General features: G+C 36.0%; 1 protein-coding gene across 2 annotated transcripts in view; it reads left to right on the forward strand.

The window, feature by feature from the left end:
- PLOD2 (procollagen-lysine,2-oxoglutarate 5-dioxygenase 2) overlaps positions 1–19,808 on the forward strand; it is a 100,987-nt gene that overhangs the window by 68,005 nt on the left and 13,174 nt on the right. For both annotated transcript variants that reach the window (XM_004379209.2, XM_004379210.2), the window contains exons 7-12: positions 155–252; positions 7,204–7,305; positions 11,757–11,882; positions 13,477–13,598; positions 15,247–15,351; positions 18,909–19,034. In XM_004379209.2, the coding sequence (XP_004379266.1) occupies positions 155–252; positions 7,204–7,305; positions 11,757–11,882; positions 13,477–13,598; positions 15,247–15,351; positions 18,909–19,034 (679 nt within the window). The remainder of the gene's footprint in view (positions 1–154; positions 253–7,203; positions 7,306–11,756; positions 11,883–13,476; positions 13,599–15,246; positions 15,352–18,908; positions 19,035–19,808) is intronic.

Genomic DNA, 19,808 nt, shown 5'->3' on the forward strand with positions numbered 1-19,808 from the left:
CTCTCTCTTATGTGTATATGCTTCTCTAGAGAACCTGGCCTAAGACACACACGCACACACTGAGATATATAGAGAGATGTAGATTTGTGTATACATAATTTCTTGCACACACCTATTTTAAAGTCCTGAAACCCATTTTCTTTTTTTAACCCAGATGAAGTTGTTTTGAAATTTGAAAATGGAAAAGCCAGAGCTAAGAATGTTTTCTATGAAACGTTACCAGTGGCAATTAATGGAAATGGACCCACCAAGGTGAGTAAAAGTGACTTTTACCTGGATTCCTACTATTTGGAGTTAGACTATGGATCGATATGTGAAATTTTTTAAAACATTTCTTTAAGAGGCTTATTTTGGTGTCAACAATTTTCTGACTTCATCTGTAAAACAGCATATTTTCTGCTTTCTTCAAATTAATTAAACTGATGATTTTTTCCTCAAGCAACTGATAACTTTTCATCCATTCTATTAGTAACAAATTTCACTTTAGTGTTTATTTAGTAATAAATAACTGAGAATGAGCCAAATTTTCTCACATAAGGTATCCTCTGTGAACAGGAATTATTCAGGGATCACCTGTTTCACCAGAGTCACCATTTTCTAAGTTAACGCTGTTCAGATTGGTGTAACTGTATGAGTGGAAACCTTCCTCATGCCCTTAATGTATGCTAAGGTTGATGGATTATAGTTGACAAAGACATAATTAATTGCATAATTTGTACAATTTTGAATGCTTTTGGGGCTCAGATATATTTAATTGAGCTCACTCAAAATGTTATTGATTGCAAAATATATAGCTACAAAGTTTGTACTGCTGATATCAAATCAGAAGAGACTATATGTTGCATAGAATTTGGAGAGTTTTGGGTCCCAAGAAAACAAAATCTTAAATTATCAAGATCATATATGTGTGTATATATGTATAAGTGTGTTTATGTATAGTAAACCTGTTTGGTTTATCTGAAGTACCTAGGAAAGAGATTAACGTGTAGATTTGCATTGTGGAGAGAGAATGGGGAGGTGTAGTCTGCTGTTTGAGAGCTGTGAGTAGTCTGAATTCTAAAAAAGCTATGTAATGGAAGGAACTTCTAGAACCATCTGCCCCCAGTTCCCTACCCTCTCTTTCTCCACCTGCCGAGTCCTGCTCATCCTTCACGTGTCAGTTTAGTCCTTACTCCTCAGGTCTTCAGCGTGCTTTTGTAATATCTGGAACCTCTTCCATCACAGTACATACCACACACTGGAGAGAGGTGGTGTTTGTCTGTGTTTCTGTCTCTCTTACTTATTAGACCTTTAGCCTAGGAATTGCAGAAATTATGCTTCCCCAGGATCTAGAACTTGTGTGGTATACACTAGGCTTTCAATTAACCTCAACTGAATGTAAAAGCCTATAAACAGCCCAGTGACCTGGCATTCTTGGGAGTAGTGAGGCAGATTTTCTTCTGGCAGAGTGAAGAATGCCGTAACATTGCTGTGGGTCACTGTAACCACTCCTAGGCAAATCGGATAAATGGGCAGATTTTGTCTGTGAAGCTCTTTACCTTTGTGTATGTGTGTGTGTATGTGTGTGGGTGTGTGTATATATGTGTATGTGTGTGTATGCATGTGGGTGTGTGTATGTGTGAGTGTGGGTGTATGTATGTGTGTGTGGATGTGGGTATGTATGTGTGTATGTCAGAGTGTGTGTATATGTGTATATGTGGCTGTGTGTATTGCATGTGTGTATGTACATGTGTATGCATGTGAGGTGTGTATGTGTGAGTGAGGGTGTATGTGGGTATGTATGTGTGCAGGTGTTTGTGTATATGTGCGGGTGTTTGTGTGTGTGGGTATATGGGTATGTGTGCAGGTGTATGTATGTGTGTATATGTATGGGTGTATTGTGTATGTATGTGTCAGTGTGTGTGCATAGGTATGTGTGGGTGTATGTGCATGTATGTATGTACGTGTGTATGCATGTGTGTGTATGTGTGTGTGTGTGGTGTGTGCATATATGTGTGTATGCATGTAGGTGTATGTGTATGAGTGGGTATGTGTGTGTGAGTGTGGGTGTATGTGTGTGTGGCTGTGTGGGTGTATGTGTGTGGTGTGTGTGTGTATGTGTGGGTGTGTATGTGTGGGTGTATGTGTGTGGCTGTGTGTGTGTATATATGTGTGGGTGTGTGGCTGTGTATGTGTGTGGGTGTAGATATGTGTGTGGCTGTGTGTGTGTGTATGTGTGGGTGTGTGTATGTGTGTGGCTGTGTGTATGTGTGGGTGTATGTGTGTGGCTGTGTGTGTGTATATGTGTGGGTGTGTGTGGCTAGGTGTATATGTGTGGGTGTATGTGTGTGGCTGTGTGTGTATATATGTGTGGGTATGTGTATATGTGTGGCTGTGTGTGGTGTGGGTGTATTTGTGGGTGTGTGTGTGGTTCTGTGTATGTGTGGGTGTGTGTATGTGTGTGGCTGTGTGTGTGTATGTGTGGTTCTGTGTGTGTGTATATTTGTGGGTGTATGTGTGTGGCTGTGTGTGTGTGTATGTGTGGTTCTGTGTGTGTATATTTGTGGGTGTATGTGTGTGGCTGTGTGTATATGTGTGGGTGTATGTGTGTGGCTGTGTGTATATGTGTGGGTGTATTTATGTGTGTGCCTGTGTGTGTATGTGTGTGGCTGTGTGTGTATATGTGTGGGTGTATGTGTGTGCCTGTGTGTGTATATGTGTGGGTGTATTTATGTGTGTGGCTGTGTGTGTATATGTGTGTGTGTGTGTGTGTGTATGTGTGTGGTTCTGCGTGTGTCTGTGGTTCTGTGTGTATGTGTGGGTGTGTATGTGTGTGGCTGTGTGTGTGTGTATATGTGTGTATGTGTGGCTGTGTGGGTGTGTATGTGTGTGTGTATATGTGTGGCTGTGTGTGTGTGGTTCTGTGTGGGTGTGTGTATGTGTGTGGGGGTGTGTATGTGTGGGTGTGTGTGTATGTGCGTGGGTAGTTTTTGTTTTAGTCTTCTATCTATGATGACCTTGACATGAGTTAGGCAAAGGTTTGTACAACCAAATGTCTCCCGTAACTAAATAGTATGCTATTCCTCCTTGGTAATGTAATATTTTAGTCATATTTAAATGTCTTTAAAGAGTGAGCTTGGGTCTGAGAACGTAGCTTTGTGGGTAGGGCCTGGTGTTCAGTGGTTTCAGTGTGATCATCAGCTCTCTCCAGATCTCCAGATGACTGACTGGAGCTCTAAAAAAATGGCTGAAGGATGTAGCACGAGACGAGGAGCACTAATCCTTCATTGTTTAGAAAGACCTATGAGTACTGAGATGTTTTAAGTTTTATAGGAAACATTTTCAGTCTGGGCTGTCTGTTTCTGGCATCTGTGTGATGATGCTATTATATTTCCTGTGATTCTATTTCATAACAAAAAATGAAGATTTTTTAATAAATATATTTGGTATAATATAAACACTTGAGAAAAGGCTATATAAATATACGTTTAGCTAATGCTTATACTTCAGAATAATATCATAAAGTTAATAGAGGCACATGAATATGCCACATTTTCTCCTGTGTACAGATAATGACAAAGAAATCAGTTTCCTGTTTAGATAAAAACTTTTAACCTTCATGAAGGTGAAAGGGTTTTTTGTGTGAATTTTTATAAGTTAATTTCACTTATGTCCATATTTTGTCTAGTAAGAAATGATTGTAACGTGAATAGTTTTGAGCCATAATATTGAACTAAAATATTAAGTATTGTTTCATTAAAAAATATATACATAATTTGTAAAAGGTAAATTACTTTATAGTGTGTTTATAGTACAAAGTATATGAAAATGAATTTATGTCCTTCTCCAGTTGTCATGCTATTAGAAAGAACACTTTTATAATTATAAATAATTTTAAAAATTGCTTGTAATTCTACCACTCCCCACCCCATAGTTGCTTTCTTCCCTAGCTGCTTTCAGTTTTATGTCTTTGCAGGATGCACCTATGAACATTCATATTATTCATTTGTTTTCATAATGATATATAAACACGTTTGTGTTTTTTTAATTAAACTTTATTTGAAATGTTTCTGTTTTCTACATAATTATTTTCATACTTGTCTTGAGACAATTTAATATAAATCAGTTTTTAGATTGAAGGAGCCCTGGTGGCACAATAGTTAAAAGCTACGGCTGCTAACCCAAAGGTTGGCAGTTGGAATCCACCAGCCGCTCTTTGGAAACTCTATGGGGCAGTTCTACTCTGTCCTGTAGGATCGCTATGAGTCAGAATAGACTCTGCGACAATGGGTTTTAGATTGAAACTATGATTTCTGGTTTGAAACTTTATTTTTTATTCTTTCAGCTTGTTTATAGTAAGTAGTGAATCCTAAAATGTTTATTTTAGCGCTCATCTTTTTCTTTCAAATATCAGATAATGTACATGTTAATGTGATCCTTATGAAATTGGTTGTATTTTTATTCAAACAGTAGTTAAACAGCCTCCTGATTTGCACATAAGACAAAACTAAACCCATTGTCATCAAGTCATTTGTGAAACTAATTTGATGTGCAAAAAAATAGGGACCTTAATCTTGTGTGTAAAAACCACAACGCTTGTCTCACTTTGACCTTGAGTAATGACAAGATTTTTAAAGAAAAGAAAGAAGAATTTGGCTGGAAAACTCTCTGCCAATGAAAATGACATCATACTTGGAAAGCTTTTGATACTGTGAAAGGAGACTCAAAAAAAAAACTACCACCAAGAAGCCAGGTCTGCGCAGACGAACAGCCCAGCTACATTAACTGCATCAACAGTGTTCTGCACTTTCCACAGCTGCCAGCATACATGTCTGAAGTTTTTATTAAGAAAACAGATGTTAAGTGGGAAGGCTGGATGACCTAGTATTTGTGGTGAGAAATCCAAGAGGTGGAGATTTCCAGTCAAAAGTTATGCTTTGAAAATATCTGGATTATCTCTGAAAATTAAATTGAGATAGAAAGCAAAACGTTAAAAAAGTTACAACGTAAAGTTTTCATTCTGAAAACTAAAAGTAATGCTTTTTTATACTCCCAACTTTTAAAAAATATTGACCATTTTGTTATTCACCTAGGTATTCTTGTCTACTGATCAGTAATTCATGAGATAAATATTTAATTTTTATGAGATTTTATGAGATGGGGAAAGTGCTAGTCTTCATATATAGTTAGGAATTTCAGATATGGCTGGAGCCATAAATATTTGGAGTATTTTTTTTCTTCTTTAAAAAAAAAAATTCTTTCACAGAATATTTTGAACAAAGGTTAACATATAATAAAACTGCATTTCACACTACCAACATTTTTTTATCCCTTTTAGAAATACTGCTGAATGGGGGATCACTTTCCAATGAATCTCTTTATTTTCTTCCTCTTAAAACCGTATTTCATAGGACATGAGTGGTTAAGTTAATGGTTTAATTAGTAATCTTTACTTTGACAATTAACAGTGAAAATCTTCATTTCTGTGTTTATTATAGAGCCACATTAAAATGACCACATTGACTCTTAATGGTGGCAGCTGTGTATTCTTGATATGTCATTATGTGATTCTTTTCCTGAAATTTCTATAGTCCAGAAGAAGCGTGAACGAGTATGTCTTCTGAGTGTGCTGTGCATTTTAAGTGTAACTGCATCCACAGTATCTGTACAACACAACCATTTTTCCCAATTTAATTAATAGTGTGCATGTTTCAACAGCATTTGGTTAGAGTTTCGGTACAATAAAAATACTTGGACAGGATTCCAGATATTTGGGAGGAATCTGTTAAAATGGTACTGGACTAATTACCTCATCTGTTCTACATGCTAAGATCTCTTTTTGGGTCTTAGGAAGCTAAAAGAATCCAGCTGGCATTCTGTACGTTTTTGACCACCACATTTAATGCATAGGCTTTTTTTTCTTTTGAGTTCATTTCCCCTTCCCAATAAAAAAATAATGATTATATAAGCATAAGGAGGTTTCAGGAGCTTCCTTTTAACAGTAATATGAAATCAGGGCCAAAGCTAGTTTACTACTGTATCACTGTCTTGAGGCGGGATAATTATAGTTTATGAAAAGAATGAATAAAACAATTAAAATAAAAAAAAATTAAAAACCACAAACACGCATACTAGGTATTAAAATTTCAATAGAAAGGGTGGTAATTTTATTAAATTAGCTGAATTTCTGTAAAAGTTTTGGAAGTATATGGATATGCCAGATTTGTTTGAGGGCTCAGAGCAAATCTTAGTGTGTTTTCCCCCTTCCCTTGTTTTCTTGTTGTGTTTCCGTTATCCCCTCCCACTCCCACACAGACTTCACAGGTTAAATGAATACCAATAGCTGACCAAGGAGAGTGGAAAAAAGTCACAAAGCAGTTCCTCTGAGGTGTCGGGAAGGGAGTGGTGGTGAGGAAGCATTATTCTGCTTTATCTCATTGTTGACAGAAGGATTCATGGGGTGACTGTACTTATGTATTTAGGAATTTGCTCAAACCAAACCAAACCCATTGTCATCAAGTTGATTCCAACTCCTAGCAACCCCTAGGACAGAGTTGAACTGCCCCATAGGGTTTCCAGGGAGCGGCTGATGGATTCGAACTGCTCTAGATCTGTTTTAATCTGCAAGCTCCAGTTTCCTGAAGTCAGTGCTCCTGAGTCACTGCCCAGAAGCCTGGTTTACAGTAAGGTAGTTTCCTGGAAGGTTTCAGTGCCTTTTGGTGATAAAGCCTACTGTTTATTTTATGTGGTGATGCCTTGGTAAGAGGTCATACTGCTACCAGTCCGTTCGCTGTAGGTGTCTCCTCTGGGACTTTAAAATTGTCTTATTACTATATTAGTATTTATATGACTGCCCTTATTTGCATTGCTTTTGCTAATACATCCCATTAGCCCGTTTAAAACTGGTCCCTTGTCTGACTTCTGTATTTCCTCAGTTATGTCTCTTCCCATATTATTCCTTAGATAATGAAATAAAAGCATCTTTACTACTTTTAATGCCTTTTCTGGAGGCATTTCTAGTTGGAAGTTCGCCGTGTTTTATGATTCATAGTCTTCAGTGACATTTGTTTATGCGGTGTGAACTTCTAGGTGATAAGTAATAGTAGAATTATTAAAGGAATGTACCTAATTCAGAAAACATGTCTGAAGCTAGATGATTATAGAATGAAAGTACATTGAGGAAAAAGATTTCTTTTGTTAATACCATTTTCTCTTATTTACTAGATTGTACTGAATTATTTTGGAAACTACGTACCTAATGCATGGACACAGGAAAGTGGCTGCACTCTCTGTGATCTGGATGTAATTGACTTGTCTGAAGTAGATGTAAGTGGAATTGACTGGGTGTGAAATGTAATAATAAAAAGCACATGGTGATCTGTAGAAAAAAGGACAAATTATTTTATAGCTCTGATTGCATGGTAGATAATGGATTCATAAACTTAAAACATGATGACTCAGAAAATTGCTGGATTTGTGTACTTCTAAACTGTCTTTGAGAGCAAAGCTAGATAATAATTGAACCTGTTAAAAGGGGTTTGATTGTTCACACTTAATATCTTGCTATGATTGGGTGCTTTTTTTTAATTTAAGCCTGCTAACCGGGAGCCCTGGTGGTGCAATGGTTAAGAGCTGGGCTGCTAACCAGAAGGTTGGCAGTTCAAATCCACCAGCCGCTCCTTGGAAACCTTATGGGGCAGTTCTACTCTGTCCTGTAGGGTCGCCATGAGTCAGAACCCACTCAGTGGCACATAAACAACAACAACAAACTTGGTCAAAGGAGTCCCTAGGTGGTGCAAACAGTTAACACACTCAGCGTCTAACTGAAAGGTTGATGGTTTGAGTCCACCCAGACGTGCCTTGGAAGAAAGGCCTGGCAACCTGCTTCCAAAAAATAAGCCATTGAAAACCCTATGGAGCAGAGTTCTACCCTGACACACATGGAGTTGCCACGAGTCAAAGTTGAGTCGGCGGCAACTGGTTATAACTGGTATATAACTTGGTCGAAGTATTGAGAAAAAATGGTGATGATGCTTCAGTATTTTCATGGATTAATTTTGTCTGTGCTTGGTTTTGAGATTTGATAATTTGAATAATAATTATACGTGATTAGGTATATTAGGACTGTTCTAAGCACTTTACATATAGTAATTCATTTAAACTTCACAAATACCCCTGTGGTGAGCAGTGTACTATTGACTCAGTTTTACAGATGAGGAAACTGAGTTATATAAAGGTTAAGTAACCTGCCTAAGGGTATACATTCTTTAAGTATTGCAGTAGGGATTTGAATTTAGGTAATCTGGCTCCTGAACCTGTATTCTTAACCACTGAGTGATTTTGCCTCTGTATCCAAAAAAAAAAACAAACTCATTGCTGACAAGTTGATTCTGACTCACAGCGACCCTAAAGGACAGAGTAGAACCTGCCCCATAGGGTTTCCAAGGAGCAGCTGTTGGATTTGAACTGCAGCCATTTTGGTTAACAGTCGAGCTCTTAACCACTGCACCACCAGGGCTCCTCTGTATCATGTACATGCCTAATATATGCCAGGCACAATGCTACTTATATATATTTCATAGAGAATTATATTTATCATTTATACACCAAGAGTGAACAGCAATCGGCCCTGCATGTTATTTGTCTATAAAACATTCTTACGGATCTTTGCTCCGTCCTCAGTGACAGCAGTGTTAGCAGATCCTGTAGCAACGTATTTCTTCTAACAAATTGCGTTAGTAACTGGGAAGAATGTTATGTGTATGAAAAATTGGATTCTAGGGAGTGATTTTGTCATGAAGACATTTTTTCGTTCATTCACCATAGGTTTTTGGAGTAGTTACAGCATGCCAGATAAGTAGAAGCAAGATAGGCAAAAGCAAAACTCCTGGAGTATAGTTCTGGTAGCTCCTGTTCCATGCAAATGCAAAATATTTTCAGTGTAATAAAGCTCAAACTCCTGAATTAAATAGTTTCTGTCTTACCAGTGTCTGAAAGACGGATAAAGCGTAACTTGTGCTTATGTAGGAGCTTCTGACTAGAGCCCTGTTTTATTTGAAAATAAGACTTTTGGCCAGTCTCTAAAATAACAAACTGAATGTTTCCTACCTGGAAAGAATGCCAGAGTCATTCTGAATGAAGCTGCATCATGAAAATGTTTAAAAATTCATCCTGATCTTTTTTGCAGAAAGTAGCCTTGTCCTCCTGAGGGAGAGTTAATACTTTTTATGTTTTGTTTCCCTTTCTATTAACTTTCTGGGACAAAGATACATATTTATATTTATGTCAAATATTTTATCTTTTGTCTTTATATGCAGGAATAAATCACTTGATTTTTAAGTTCTTCTGCCTTACAACCTGTTAAAAATGACCTAAAAAAGAAAACTATTCGTTCTGTCCTGGAAACTGAATTTATTATGTGTTTTTTATGTGTAATTATTATGCAAGCAACCCGAACCCAAACCAAACCCATTGCTGTTGAGTCGATACCAATTCATAGTGACCCTATAGGACAGAGTAGAATGGCCCCCTATGGTTTCCGAGGCTGAAATCTTTAAGGAAGCAGACTGCTACATCTTTTCTCTGGCAGAGCTGCTTTTGGGTTCAAACCACTGACCTTTTGGTTAGCAGCTGAGTGCTTAACCACTGCACCACCAGGGCTCCTTTATTATGCGGTGGGAATGTAAAATTTAAAATTATATGGGTGGTAAAGAGCATGGACTCTGAAGTCACACTTGCAGAATTCAGATCTCAGGTCCACCATATGCTTAGGTGTGGGCTGTAGGCAAGTGTCTTTATATTTAAAATAATAATGATCATCTCAGAGGGTTGAAAGGAGCCTTCGTGGTACAGTGGTTAAGTGTGTGACTGCTAACTGAAAGGTTGGTGGTTCGAACCTACCAGCAGCTCCACGAGAGAAAAGACTGGCAATCTGCTGCTGTAAAAGATTTACATCCTAGGAAAGCTTATGGGGCAGTTCTAGTCTGTCCTGTAGGGTCACTATAGAGTTGCTGTGAGTCAGAATCATCTAGAGGGCATACAGCCACAGAGGGTTGATATGAAGGGTAAATGAAATTACCTGTGTGTGTGTGCATCACTAAGCCTTCCGTGAATGTCAGCTGTTGTTATTGTTATCATTATTATATAAAGCTATATGAACTTGAAGGTAGTTTAATAAAGGAGATGTAGCTGGTTGAAGTCTACCTCTTCATGTACTAGTTTATATGTTCTGGGTTACTTCTCTAAACTCCATTTTTCTCAGGTATAAATTTAGAATAATAAATAACTTCTAAGGTTATTACGGAGCCCTGGTGGTATGGGGATTAAGCATTTGGCTGATAACTGAAAGGTGAGTGGTTCAAACCCACCAGCTGCTCCAAGGGAGAAGGATGAGGCATTATAAATTAAATGCAACACATTGTCTCATTTGATAAGGGAGGGCTGTGTTTCACTTTTCACTTATTTCTCCCATTAAATTGAGAACTTCTACCAGTTGCCCTTGAGTAGACCCTGACTCATGGCAACCCCATATGTTTCAGAGTAGAGCTGTGCTCCGTAGGGTTTTCAGTGGCTGATTTTTTTTCGGAAATAGACCAGGCCTTTTCTTTCAAGGCACCTCTGAGTGGATTCGAACTGCTAACCTTTTTGATTAGTAGCCGAGTACATAATCATTTGCACCATCCAGGGACTGTGAGAAGGCCTAGAGGCTAAACATTTTGTGTTTCGTTCTTTGTATTTGTTCATTCATTTAATAATAAATCTGGGTGAATAAATGAATTGAAAAACCAAAGAAGTTCAGCAGTGTACAAGATGTGCTTCAATTCAGATAAATACTAAATTATAATACAGGTAACAGGAATGTATGAAGTATCATGTAAACGATGGAGAGAAGTACCTAATTCAGCAATTAGCATTTATTGCACTTTTAAAAATCTGTAATTCTTTAAGCTTTAAGACGTGGTTTTAAAAAGGCATTATACTGAAATATTTTGCATACTTCTGGTAATAACACCTATATATTGTAGTTTACTTATGTTTCTGTCTTCCCTAGCCATCTGTAAGTTTTTCAAGCCTGGGCTTTCTCTCCTTTTTCTGAATGTTGGCTACCACAAGGCCTGGCATACATTTCATGCAATATATGAAAGATAAACTGTACACTAAAACATAGCCAAAGAGGATTTAAGAAAATATATAAAAATAGATGCAGTACAATAAGATAAAATATATTAGTGAAATAAAATAGCTTTCCTCACACAGAATAGAATAATGAAGGAAAATAACGGACTGTCAAGATTAAAGGGAATATTTAAGGATAGAAATAAAGGTGCTCAGGTCCTCCATGATTGCTTTATTTGGGCTACAAATTAAGTTCTGAACTTAGGAAAACAAGAAAGGAAACAATTAGCACTCAAGTTTCTTAGATGAAGCTTTCAAAATAGCACTGGGATTTGAAGGACGTTCCTTCAAGTGCTATCGTAAAGGGAAGTATTGAGTAGTAGACTATATCCTTAATTAATTTTAAATTTGTAGAAAATACAATAAATATGTGTATTTCCTCTTCAAACCTAAGCCATAATGCCAAGATGTGATTCAGTAAAATTACTTCGATGGGGTCCACAAAAATTTCAAGACTTAGAGAAGTGCCACAGGGCGGATCAGATTTAGCTTACCTTCAACTGAGATCCTTGGATTTTTATATTATGCTAATCAAGACCTGAATAGACTTAAAATGAAACCTCACTAATGATATTTTTGGTGTTTTTTATCCTAAAACATAGGTCTATCCAAATGTAACAGTAGGCGTTTTTATTGAGCAACCTACTCCTTTCCTACCTCGATTTCTGGACTTATTGTTGACACTGGATTACCCAAAAGACGCACTTAAACTCTTTGTTCATAACAGAGTAAGTATTTGAGAAATGAATATTCTATTTGGAAACTATTTTTGGTATTCTTTGGAACAATTGCTTGTTACTATTTACTTACGTCTAAAAGAATTCATTGGGCTAAATTTGATGGAGGAATTTTGGAGTGATTACTGCCCTACTATATAGGACCTAAGGATTTTAGAGTCTAGAAGCCAGTATTATAATATTAAAATGACCCCCATGTAGATCAGAAATGGTTGAACACCAGCAGTTTTCATGTGGCTCACTTACTATATAATGAAGGAGATGTCAAAGGATCTTATGTTCCTTTGCCTTTGGGTCTTTTCTTTTCCATTATATCATTTGCACGTTTTGATAACACCGTAAACTCAGAACTTGAAATGGCTTCCAGACAGAGCATCGTTTTGATTCATGACATAGTGGCGTGCCCTTCCCCAGAGGGTTTAGATATTGTTACTTCCTTCAGAAATATTCCGGACCTCCCAAACACCTCCCACATATATTCTAAACTTAAATACATTTTTCTTCAACATTTTTTCATTTACTTGTCCCTTTTCTGTTAAAACAGTTTGTACTTAACATCGTCTAGAAAAACTAATTAGCTGAGAACTATATGATATATTCTCTCCTGTCCTAAAACTTTTCATATGCCATTCTTCCTTCCTAATGTACGTTAGCTAATCATTTACTTTTTTTCAAAAGAGAGTATTTTAAATTTGTAGAAAACCAGGTAAAATAAATTTAAAAAAAGAATGAGAACACTTACTTAGTAAAGTGCATTGTAATATATGTACTTACATTAAAAATTATATTTTTATATATTGTCTTTTCTATTTTTTCTGCATTCATAGGATCTTAAACTTCTTGAGGGTAGGAGTTTTTATCTTCTCTTATTTTACTTAAAATTAACTACAGTGGTTTTAACAAGCTGTGACAGCATTAACTTTTCAGAAATACTTAGTGAAATGATAAAAAGCAATGAAATGCTCTTATCATGAAGGCAGATAATCTTATCTAATATTAGCACAGTAAAACGCACTGAGTTAATAGGATCTTATGTTGATGGTTTTCTCATCCTGTTTGCCTAACAATAATGTTTTGTTAAACTTTCTCCTCTATTTGTTAAAGCAAAGTTTTATATCACCATTAATTTTTTCTGGCTTTCAAAGAATATTGTAACATTTTCTTTTGTAAAATATGATTAGTTTTATTTGCAGCTTAGAAGTTTTTTCCTGGGTATTTCACACAACACAAGTTGAAGATGCTTCGGCTTCAAGCCATTTTCCCCCTTTGAGTTAGAAACATTTTATAGCACCCAGGATTTAAACAGTAATGCCAAGACCTGTCTAGCAGTAGATGTTTAAAGCATTTTGAAGTATCTTCTCTTTAAACAATATTAATATGTGCCTATTTTAGATTCTTCATATGGCATTTAAATGATATTTAAATACAGCATGTTTAATATGGCTATCATTTGTTTATAATTGAGTGAATATGTGAATTGTGGAGTTCACAACTTTAAATGTGAACAAATACCTACATATAAATACTTCAGTCAACTTATTGTCTTACATCCTCTCTAATTTTGGATATTTTAAATATGTTACAGGAAGTTTATCATGAAAAGGACATCAAGGCATTTTTTGATAAAGCTAAACATGAAATCAGTTCTATAAAAATAGTAGGACCAGAAGAAGATCTAAGTCAAGCTGAAGCCAGAAACATGGGGATGTATGTTTAATAAATTTAAAAAATTGCTAGTAAAGAGACTTTAAGAAAAAGTAAACTTTTTTCCAAAATTAATATGCTAAATTTGGGTGTTTCAGTTGTGTGTGTGTGTGTGTGTGTGTGTGTGTGTGTGTGTGTGTGTATACCTAATGTCAGACTATGTTTGTGTTTGCATATATTTACATGTAAAAAAATTACGGAAGTTATTTACATTTTTTCTTTTAATGGATAGGAATCAACACATTTAATCAAAGTAGTAATTGTACTACAGATCAAGACCTTAAATAGAAATACACAGAAAAACAAATAGTGTAAGACTGGTATAACAGTGATTTAATTGTTTACTATCTGAAGGTTGTGTGTGTGTGGTAAAAATGTGTGTTTCACATTCTAGGGAAGGGAGGGTATTTCTACATTTTAGTTACCTACTAGTCTAGATGACGCTGTATCCTCCCAGAAGAGTGGCTTGAGGTCATTTGTTTAGTCATTAGAATTCTGACCACAAATGAAACCTGATAATAGTAAAAATAATCATTTACTCAATGAATATTGATTGAACTTGCTAGGCGTTGTATTGAAAGCTGCTGATCAAAAGGTGAATAAGACATAGTGGCAGCTCGGCAGGATATATTCTTGCCTACTCTAAGCATAACATCTCGTGCTGCGCAAGCTTAGGGCCCAGAGTGATGGATTCTGCCTGGTGTGGGAATGTAGGAACAGGCAGGAAAACAGCCCTCTGAAAAACCAAGCAGATGTCCTTACAGATGGTTTCATAATTTATTCATTAGAGAGCCCTTTGGGCCCACATTCAGAACTTATTTCCTCTAATTATTTGCAGTTTTAACAAGGTTTCCTGCCTGGTGTCCTGTTTGACCTTAGAAATAAATGTAGTGTAGAGATACACACTGACAACAGCAGAATGTGGTAACTGGAACCAGCCATGAGAGAGGGCACCTCAGAACTAGGAAAGGGAGAACCACAAATGCAGAAGACATAATATGTGGGATCATTTCCCCTATCATCCTGGTATGGCCAGTGGCTCAGACCTTGGTGTGATGTCATTGATGATAGTACTACAGACCCTACCAAGAGAAGTGTACATCAAAGTCAGTCTTCCCTTGTAAGAAGGCAGGGGAGTAGCTATTACAGAAAGAATTCCATGCCAATCAATTTCTAAAAGTATTAATACCTAAGGAGGTGTACATTATCATCTCCAAGATAGGCTTAAAACTGAGTTGTTGCGTGAACAAAATTTTGCATTGTGTGTGTGTGTGTGTATGCAAAAATTATCTTGGTTTGTGGAAAAAAGCTGTTGATAAATTTATTGGAGTAAATTATTTCTCCCCTTCAGAGAGAATTAAATACGCAGTTACCATTCTAACTGAGTTTTTTATTTATTCCTTAAAAGATTTAGTGCCTTGGTAGTATATTTTACTTGGCCTAAATTTTTAGTGTTGACCTACATATGAACATCTGTGTTGATAAATTGATCATTTTGAAATTTAAGATTTCTCCTTTTGCATATTATTATTTTGATTAGAAAAGTACATTAGAGCAACCTTATTTTATGTATAAGATTTATCTTAGTATTTTTCAACCACCACACTCTTGTTCTTTCTAATTCTTATTTCATTATCTTTTTCAATGTCAGGGATTTTTGCCGCCAGGATGAAAAGTGCAATTATTACTTTAGTGTGGATGCGGATGTTGTTTTGACAAATCCAAGGACTTTAAAAATTTTGATTGAACAAAACAGGTACTATATAAGATTCAGTATCAATTAATTATTAAAATGATAATCATTTTCTATGTGTATATGTGTAGAATATTGCCTTTGGAACACACTGTATTTTCTTGTCTGTGTTTAGCAAATTTAGAGAACTCACACTAAGTCATTTTTTATACCTTATAAACTTTCAATTCTAATTAGTTTTTTTTTTTTAAAGGAGTCAAATGGAAAATGATCTGATGAAAGTTAGAAATATTTAATATTATTTACAGTAAAAACTGCAATGTTTGTCAATTGTATTTCGTCTATTCTATTAAAAGCTACGTGAAATTATGGCACATCTGATACTAGTAAAATTTAAAATTGTTTTATTCTCTTTTTTTTTTAGTAAATGACATAAAACTTACGGCCTAAAAAGCTGAATATTGCATACAGAATTGTAATTCTTAGAATTTGAAAGAAATTTCAGAGGTACAAATCATCCCACTGTCAGAGCTATAGCTTTATTTAATGCTACTAATTATCACTCAGCAATACACACTTTCATTTAACGGAATTGAAATGGAAGAGCTGCCATGTGTGTCATCGTATAATGATATCGATCTTCACTTCTTATTAATACTACTGCTACTACTACTAATACTATTATTATTACTACTGCTAATATCCTACCTTTAATGCTTGCCAAATTGCAAGGATTGTTCTATGTATATTTACATATATTAACACAATTTTTGCCCCTTAATGGATAGTTTAGTTGTTGAGATGCTAGAATGACTGTTTTTAGTTTTCTGAGCAAAAAAATTCACAATGGAAAATCTGTTATGCTGTGTTCACCTATCCTGTTTGTAATGAATATGCCACTAGAATTTGTCAGTTTTTAGAATTTGTCAGTTCACAGTTTTTAACTTAAAATTGGAGACCTCTCAGAAACAATCTGTATATACAGCCCCATTCCTTGAAGATAACTGTCTATAAATTATAGGTTATTTTCCAAAGGTTTTGCTCTTTAGGCAAGGAAAAACAGTTGAACTACCCTCCAGATATGGGATAGAGTTGTAATTTATAACTCATAAAACCCAGTGGAATTCAGTAATATTTTCTTGAATTTGCAATCTTAATTTTCTCTTAACTTGATTGAAATGCAATAATACGTAATGCACATATGCTTTTAATAATATTTAGGTGTTTTTATGTTATGACACGTTGGTAAATACTCATCTCTCAGTGAACTGTTTAATTAATCTGTATTGTTTATTTAGCACGGCTCTGTTAGTATTCATCTATTGTTTTATCCCTTCTAAAAAATAAAATGTTCCTGATACATAACCCAACTGCCATCTTGGGCCCTTACCTCTTGCAGAGCTAGCAAAACTCAGTTTATATTTCTAGTTCCATGGATTTCTATTAACTGTCAAAGATTTCAGTTCGTGTTAATACCTATGGTTCTTCCTTATATATCCAAGCATGTGGTTTCCATAAGAAATTTACATATACAAGCATTTTGTGAGATTTGGTGGACTTGACTGCAGGTTAGAAGGGCCAAGAGATGGGCCACATCTTAGGACATGTGACTTTCTAGCATCTCATCTGCTCCCTTCTCCCTCTCCTTCCCGTCTCTGCTATTCACTGCTTGCTCCAGGTTTTACCCCTTCAATTCAATAATGCAATTCATCATCTCCCAGCTGCTAACCTTACATTTCTGTACCGCCAAACACTGAGACAAATAGCAGATGATTTTTGGTTTTCCAAGTTTCTTGACCCAACCCTCTTTAGGAGGCCACTGGGATTATAAATTTCAAAGGTTTTTTTTTTTTTTCCTATTAAATATTTGATATTATCAGTTATTGGGAGCCCTGGTGGTGCAGTAGTTAAGCATTTGGCTGCTAACCAAAAGGTTGGCATTCAAATACACCAGCTGCTCCTTGGAAACCCAGTGGGGCAGTTCTACTTTGTCCTGTAGGGTTGCTATGAGTTGGAAACAGCTTGATGGCAACCAGTTTTTTTACAGGTCAGTTACTGACATTGAATAATCATTGCCTAAGTTAATATAATACATAGATCTTAATTTATGTTATTTTCAATGTTGTATGTATTCTGAACAAAACAAAAAAGAACTTTCTGGTTAATATTTCATTTTAAATAGGAATCAGGAAAATAAACCTAAATCATTATTTTGCATAATGTGTATTTACTTATTTTGTTTCACTTTTTTATGTGTAAGAGAAAAGGGTCCAGATGGTCTTCAGCTTGTCTTCACAAGATCAGGGTGTCGTGAAATAGGTTTTTCTTTTTTGGGGAAGAGTGGTTGGTCTATAAATTTCCTCTTGAAGAAATTGTGTGAGCTTTTCTTAAAAATTAGATGATACCATTACAGTTCACTTCATTTTAGAAGTAATTCTAGCAGGACCTCAGATTTTATTATCTTATTTGGAAAATGTAAATATAAATTCTCTAAGGAGATATCTGTCACTGAATTTGTAACATGTACTTGTGTCAGAGGGACCACTTTCTTGGGACAGTATGACACTTATCCTCTACTTTGTTTTCAAAAATAGTTAAAGGACCAGAAAAATGTTCCATGTTGCCAGAGCTAGCTTGCTGTAACCACATGTATTTTAAAAATCATAAAAAAATGAAAACATACTTTAAAGTAATTTGGGACTTAATTTTAGGAAAACTGACCTATTTAGTGAGTCTCTGGGTGGTGCAAATGATTAAACACACAGCTGCTAACCCAAAGGTTAGCGATTCAAATCTACCCAGAGGAACCTCAAAAGAAAAACCTGGTGATCAACTTTTGAAAGGTCACAGCCATGGAAAATCCTATGGAGCACTGCTCTAATCTGCAACGCATGGGGTCTCCATGAGTTGGAATTGACTCTAGGCCAACTGGTTTGGTTTTTTTGTTGGCCTGTTTATAAATGTTTTAGCCTATCTTCATTTTTTTTTTTAATTCAGCAGATATTTAATGGGTACGTTAATTTACCAGGGCTATTCTGTCTACCTGGAGCCCTGGTGGCACAGTGGTTAAGAGTTTAGATGCTAACAAAAAGGTTGGCAGTTTTGGAATCCACTAGCTGCTCCTTGGAAACCCTGTGGGGCAGTTATACTCTGTCCTGTAGGGTTGCTATGAGTCAGAATTGACTCAATGGCAACTTTTTTTTTTTTTAAACAGGTATTCTGTCTGCCCAGTGGTAATGGAAATACTTGATTCCATTTGGCGTAATTTCTGAAACACTTGAATTAAATTGAAATAGAATTAAATAATTAAGGTAGTTTCAGTTTTGGGATATAAGTTCCTTTTGCAAATTTTTATACTTTCATTAGCATTTTCAATTACATTTTCTATTTGCTTTATTGTTTCTAAGAAACATGATTGAAAATTAGCAGTGTACTCATTTAAAATTAGCAGTGTACTCATTCCCCTTTTTATTTTATTTTACTTTTAGTTTTTAGAGTAATTAGATGCATGTTAAATGAACTTTATTGTGTGAGGTGTCATGCTAAGCCAAAACCATATGATTTTGTGGTAATTAAAAATGAAATAATTACATGAGTTTTTTTTCCCCCCTATCTTTTAGGAAAATCATTGCCCCTTTGGTAACTCGTCATGGAAAGCTATGGTCCAACTTCTGGGGAGCATTGAGCCCCGATGGATACTATGCTCGATCTGAAGACTATGTAGACATTGTTCAAGGGAATAGAGTGTAAGTTACTCCATTTAATTTTTTAGGGTAAAATGCCAGAATCTAAAAATGTGATCCTGATAATAATACTTGATTTTTTTATTATTATTATTCATCTCTTTCCTTTGTGTCTAGTGAAAATGTTAGAACCTGGACAACATTTGGGACCCTGGAATATACTAGTGTAAAACTAATTTTTTTAATTGTACTTTTTTTTTCATCTTTTTTAAATTGTTGTAATTAAATGAAGTTTACATTTCAAGTTAGTCTCCCACACAATTTTTTTTTTTTACATACATTGTTATGAGACCTCAACAGCTCACCCCATTCTGTGACAGCACACTCCTCCCCTCCGCCCCTGATTCCCCATGAACATTCAACCAGCTCCTAACTCTCTCTGCCTTCCCATCTCACCTCTGGACAGAAGCCGCCCCTTTGGTCTCTTGTATCTACTTGACTAAGAGGCACATTCTTCACGAGTATCACTTTTATGTCCCACAGTCCAGTCCAATCCCTGTCTGAAGAGTTGGCTTTGGAAATTGTTTTAGTTCTGGGGTGATAGAGAGTCCAGAGGCCATGCTTTCCGGGGCATCTCCAGTCTCAGTCAGACCATTAAGTCTGGTCTTCTTACTAGAATTTGAGTTCTGCATCCCATCCTTCTACTGCTCCATCAGGGACCCCGTGTTGTGTTCCCTGTCAGTACGTTCATTGGTGGTAGCCGGGCACCATCTAGTTCTTCTGGTCTCAGGCTGATGAAGTCTCTGGTTTATGTGGCCCATTCTGTCTCTTGGGCTA

This window comes from Trichechus manatus, unplaced genomic scaffold (assembly GCF_000243295.1).
Source record: "Trichechus manatus latirostris isolate Lorelei unplaced genomic scaffold, TriManLat1.0 scaffold00062, whole genome shotgun sequence".
NCBI classification, from domain to species: Eukaryota; Metazoa; Chordata; class Mammalia; order Sirenia; family Trichechidae; genus Trichechus; species Trichechus manatus.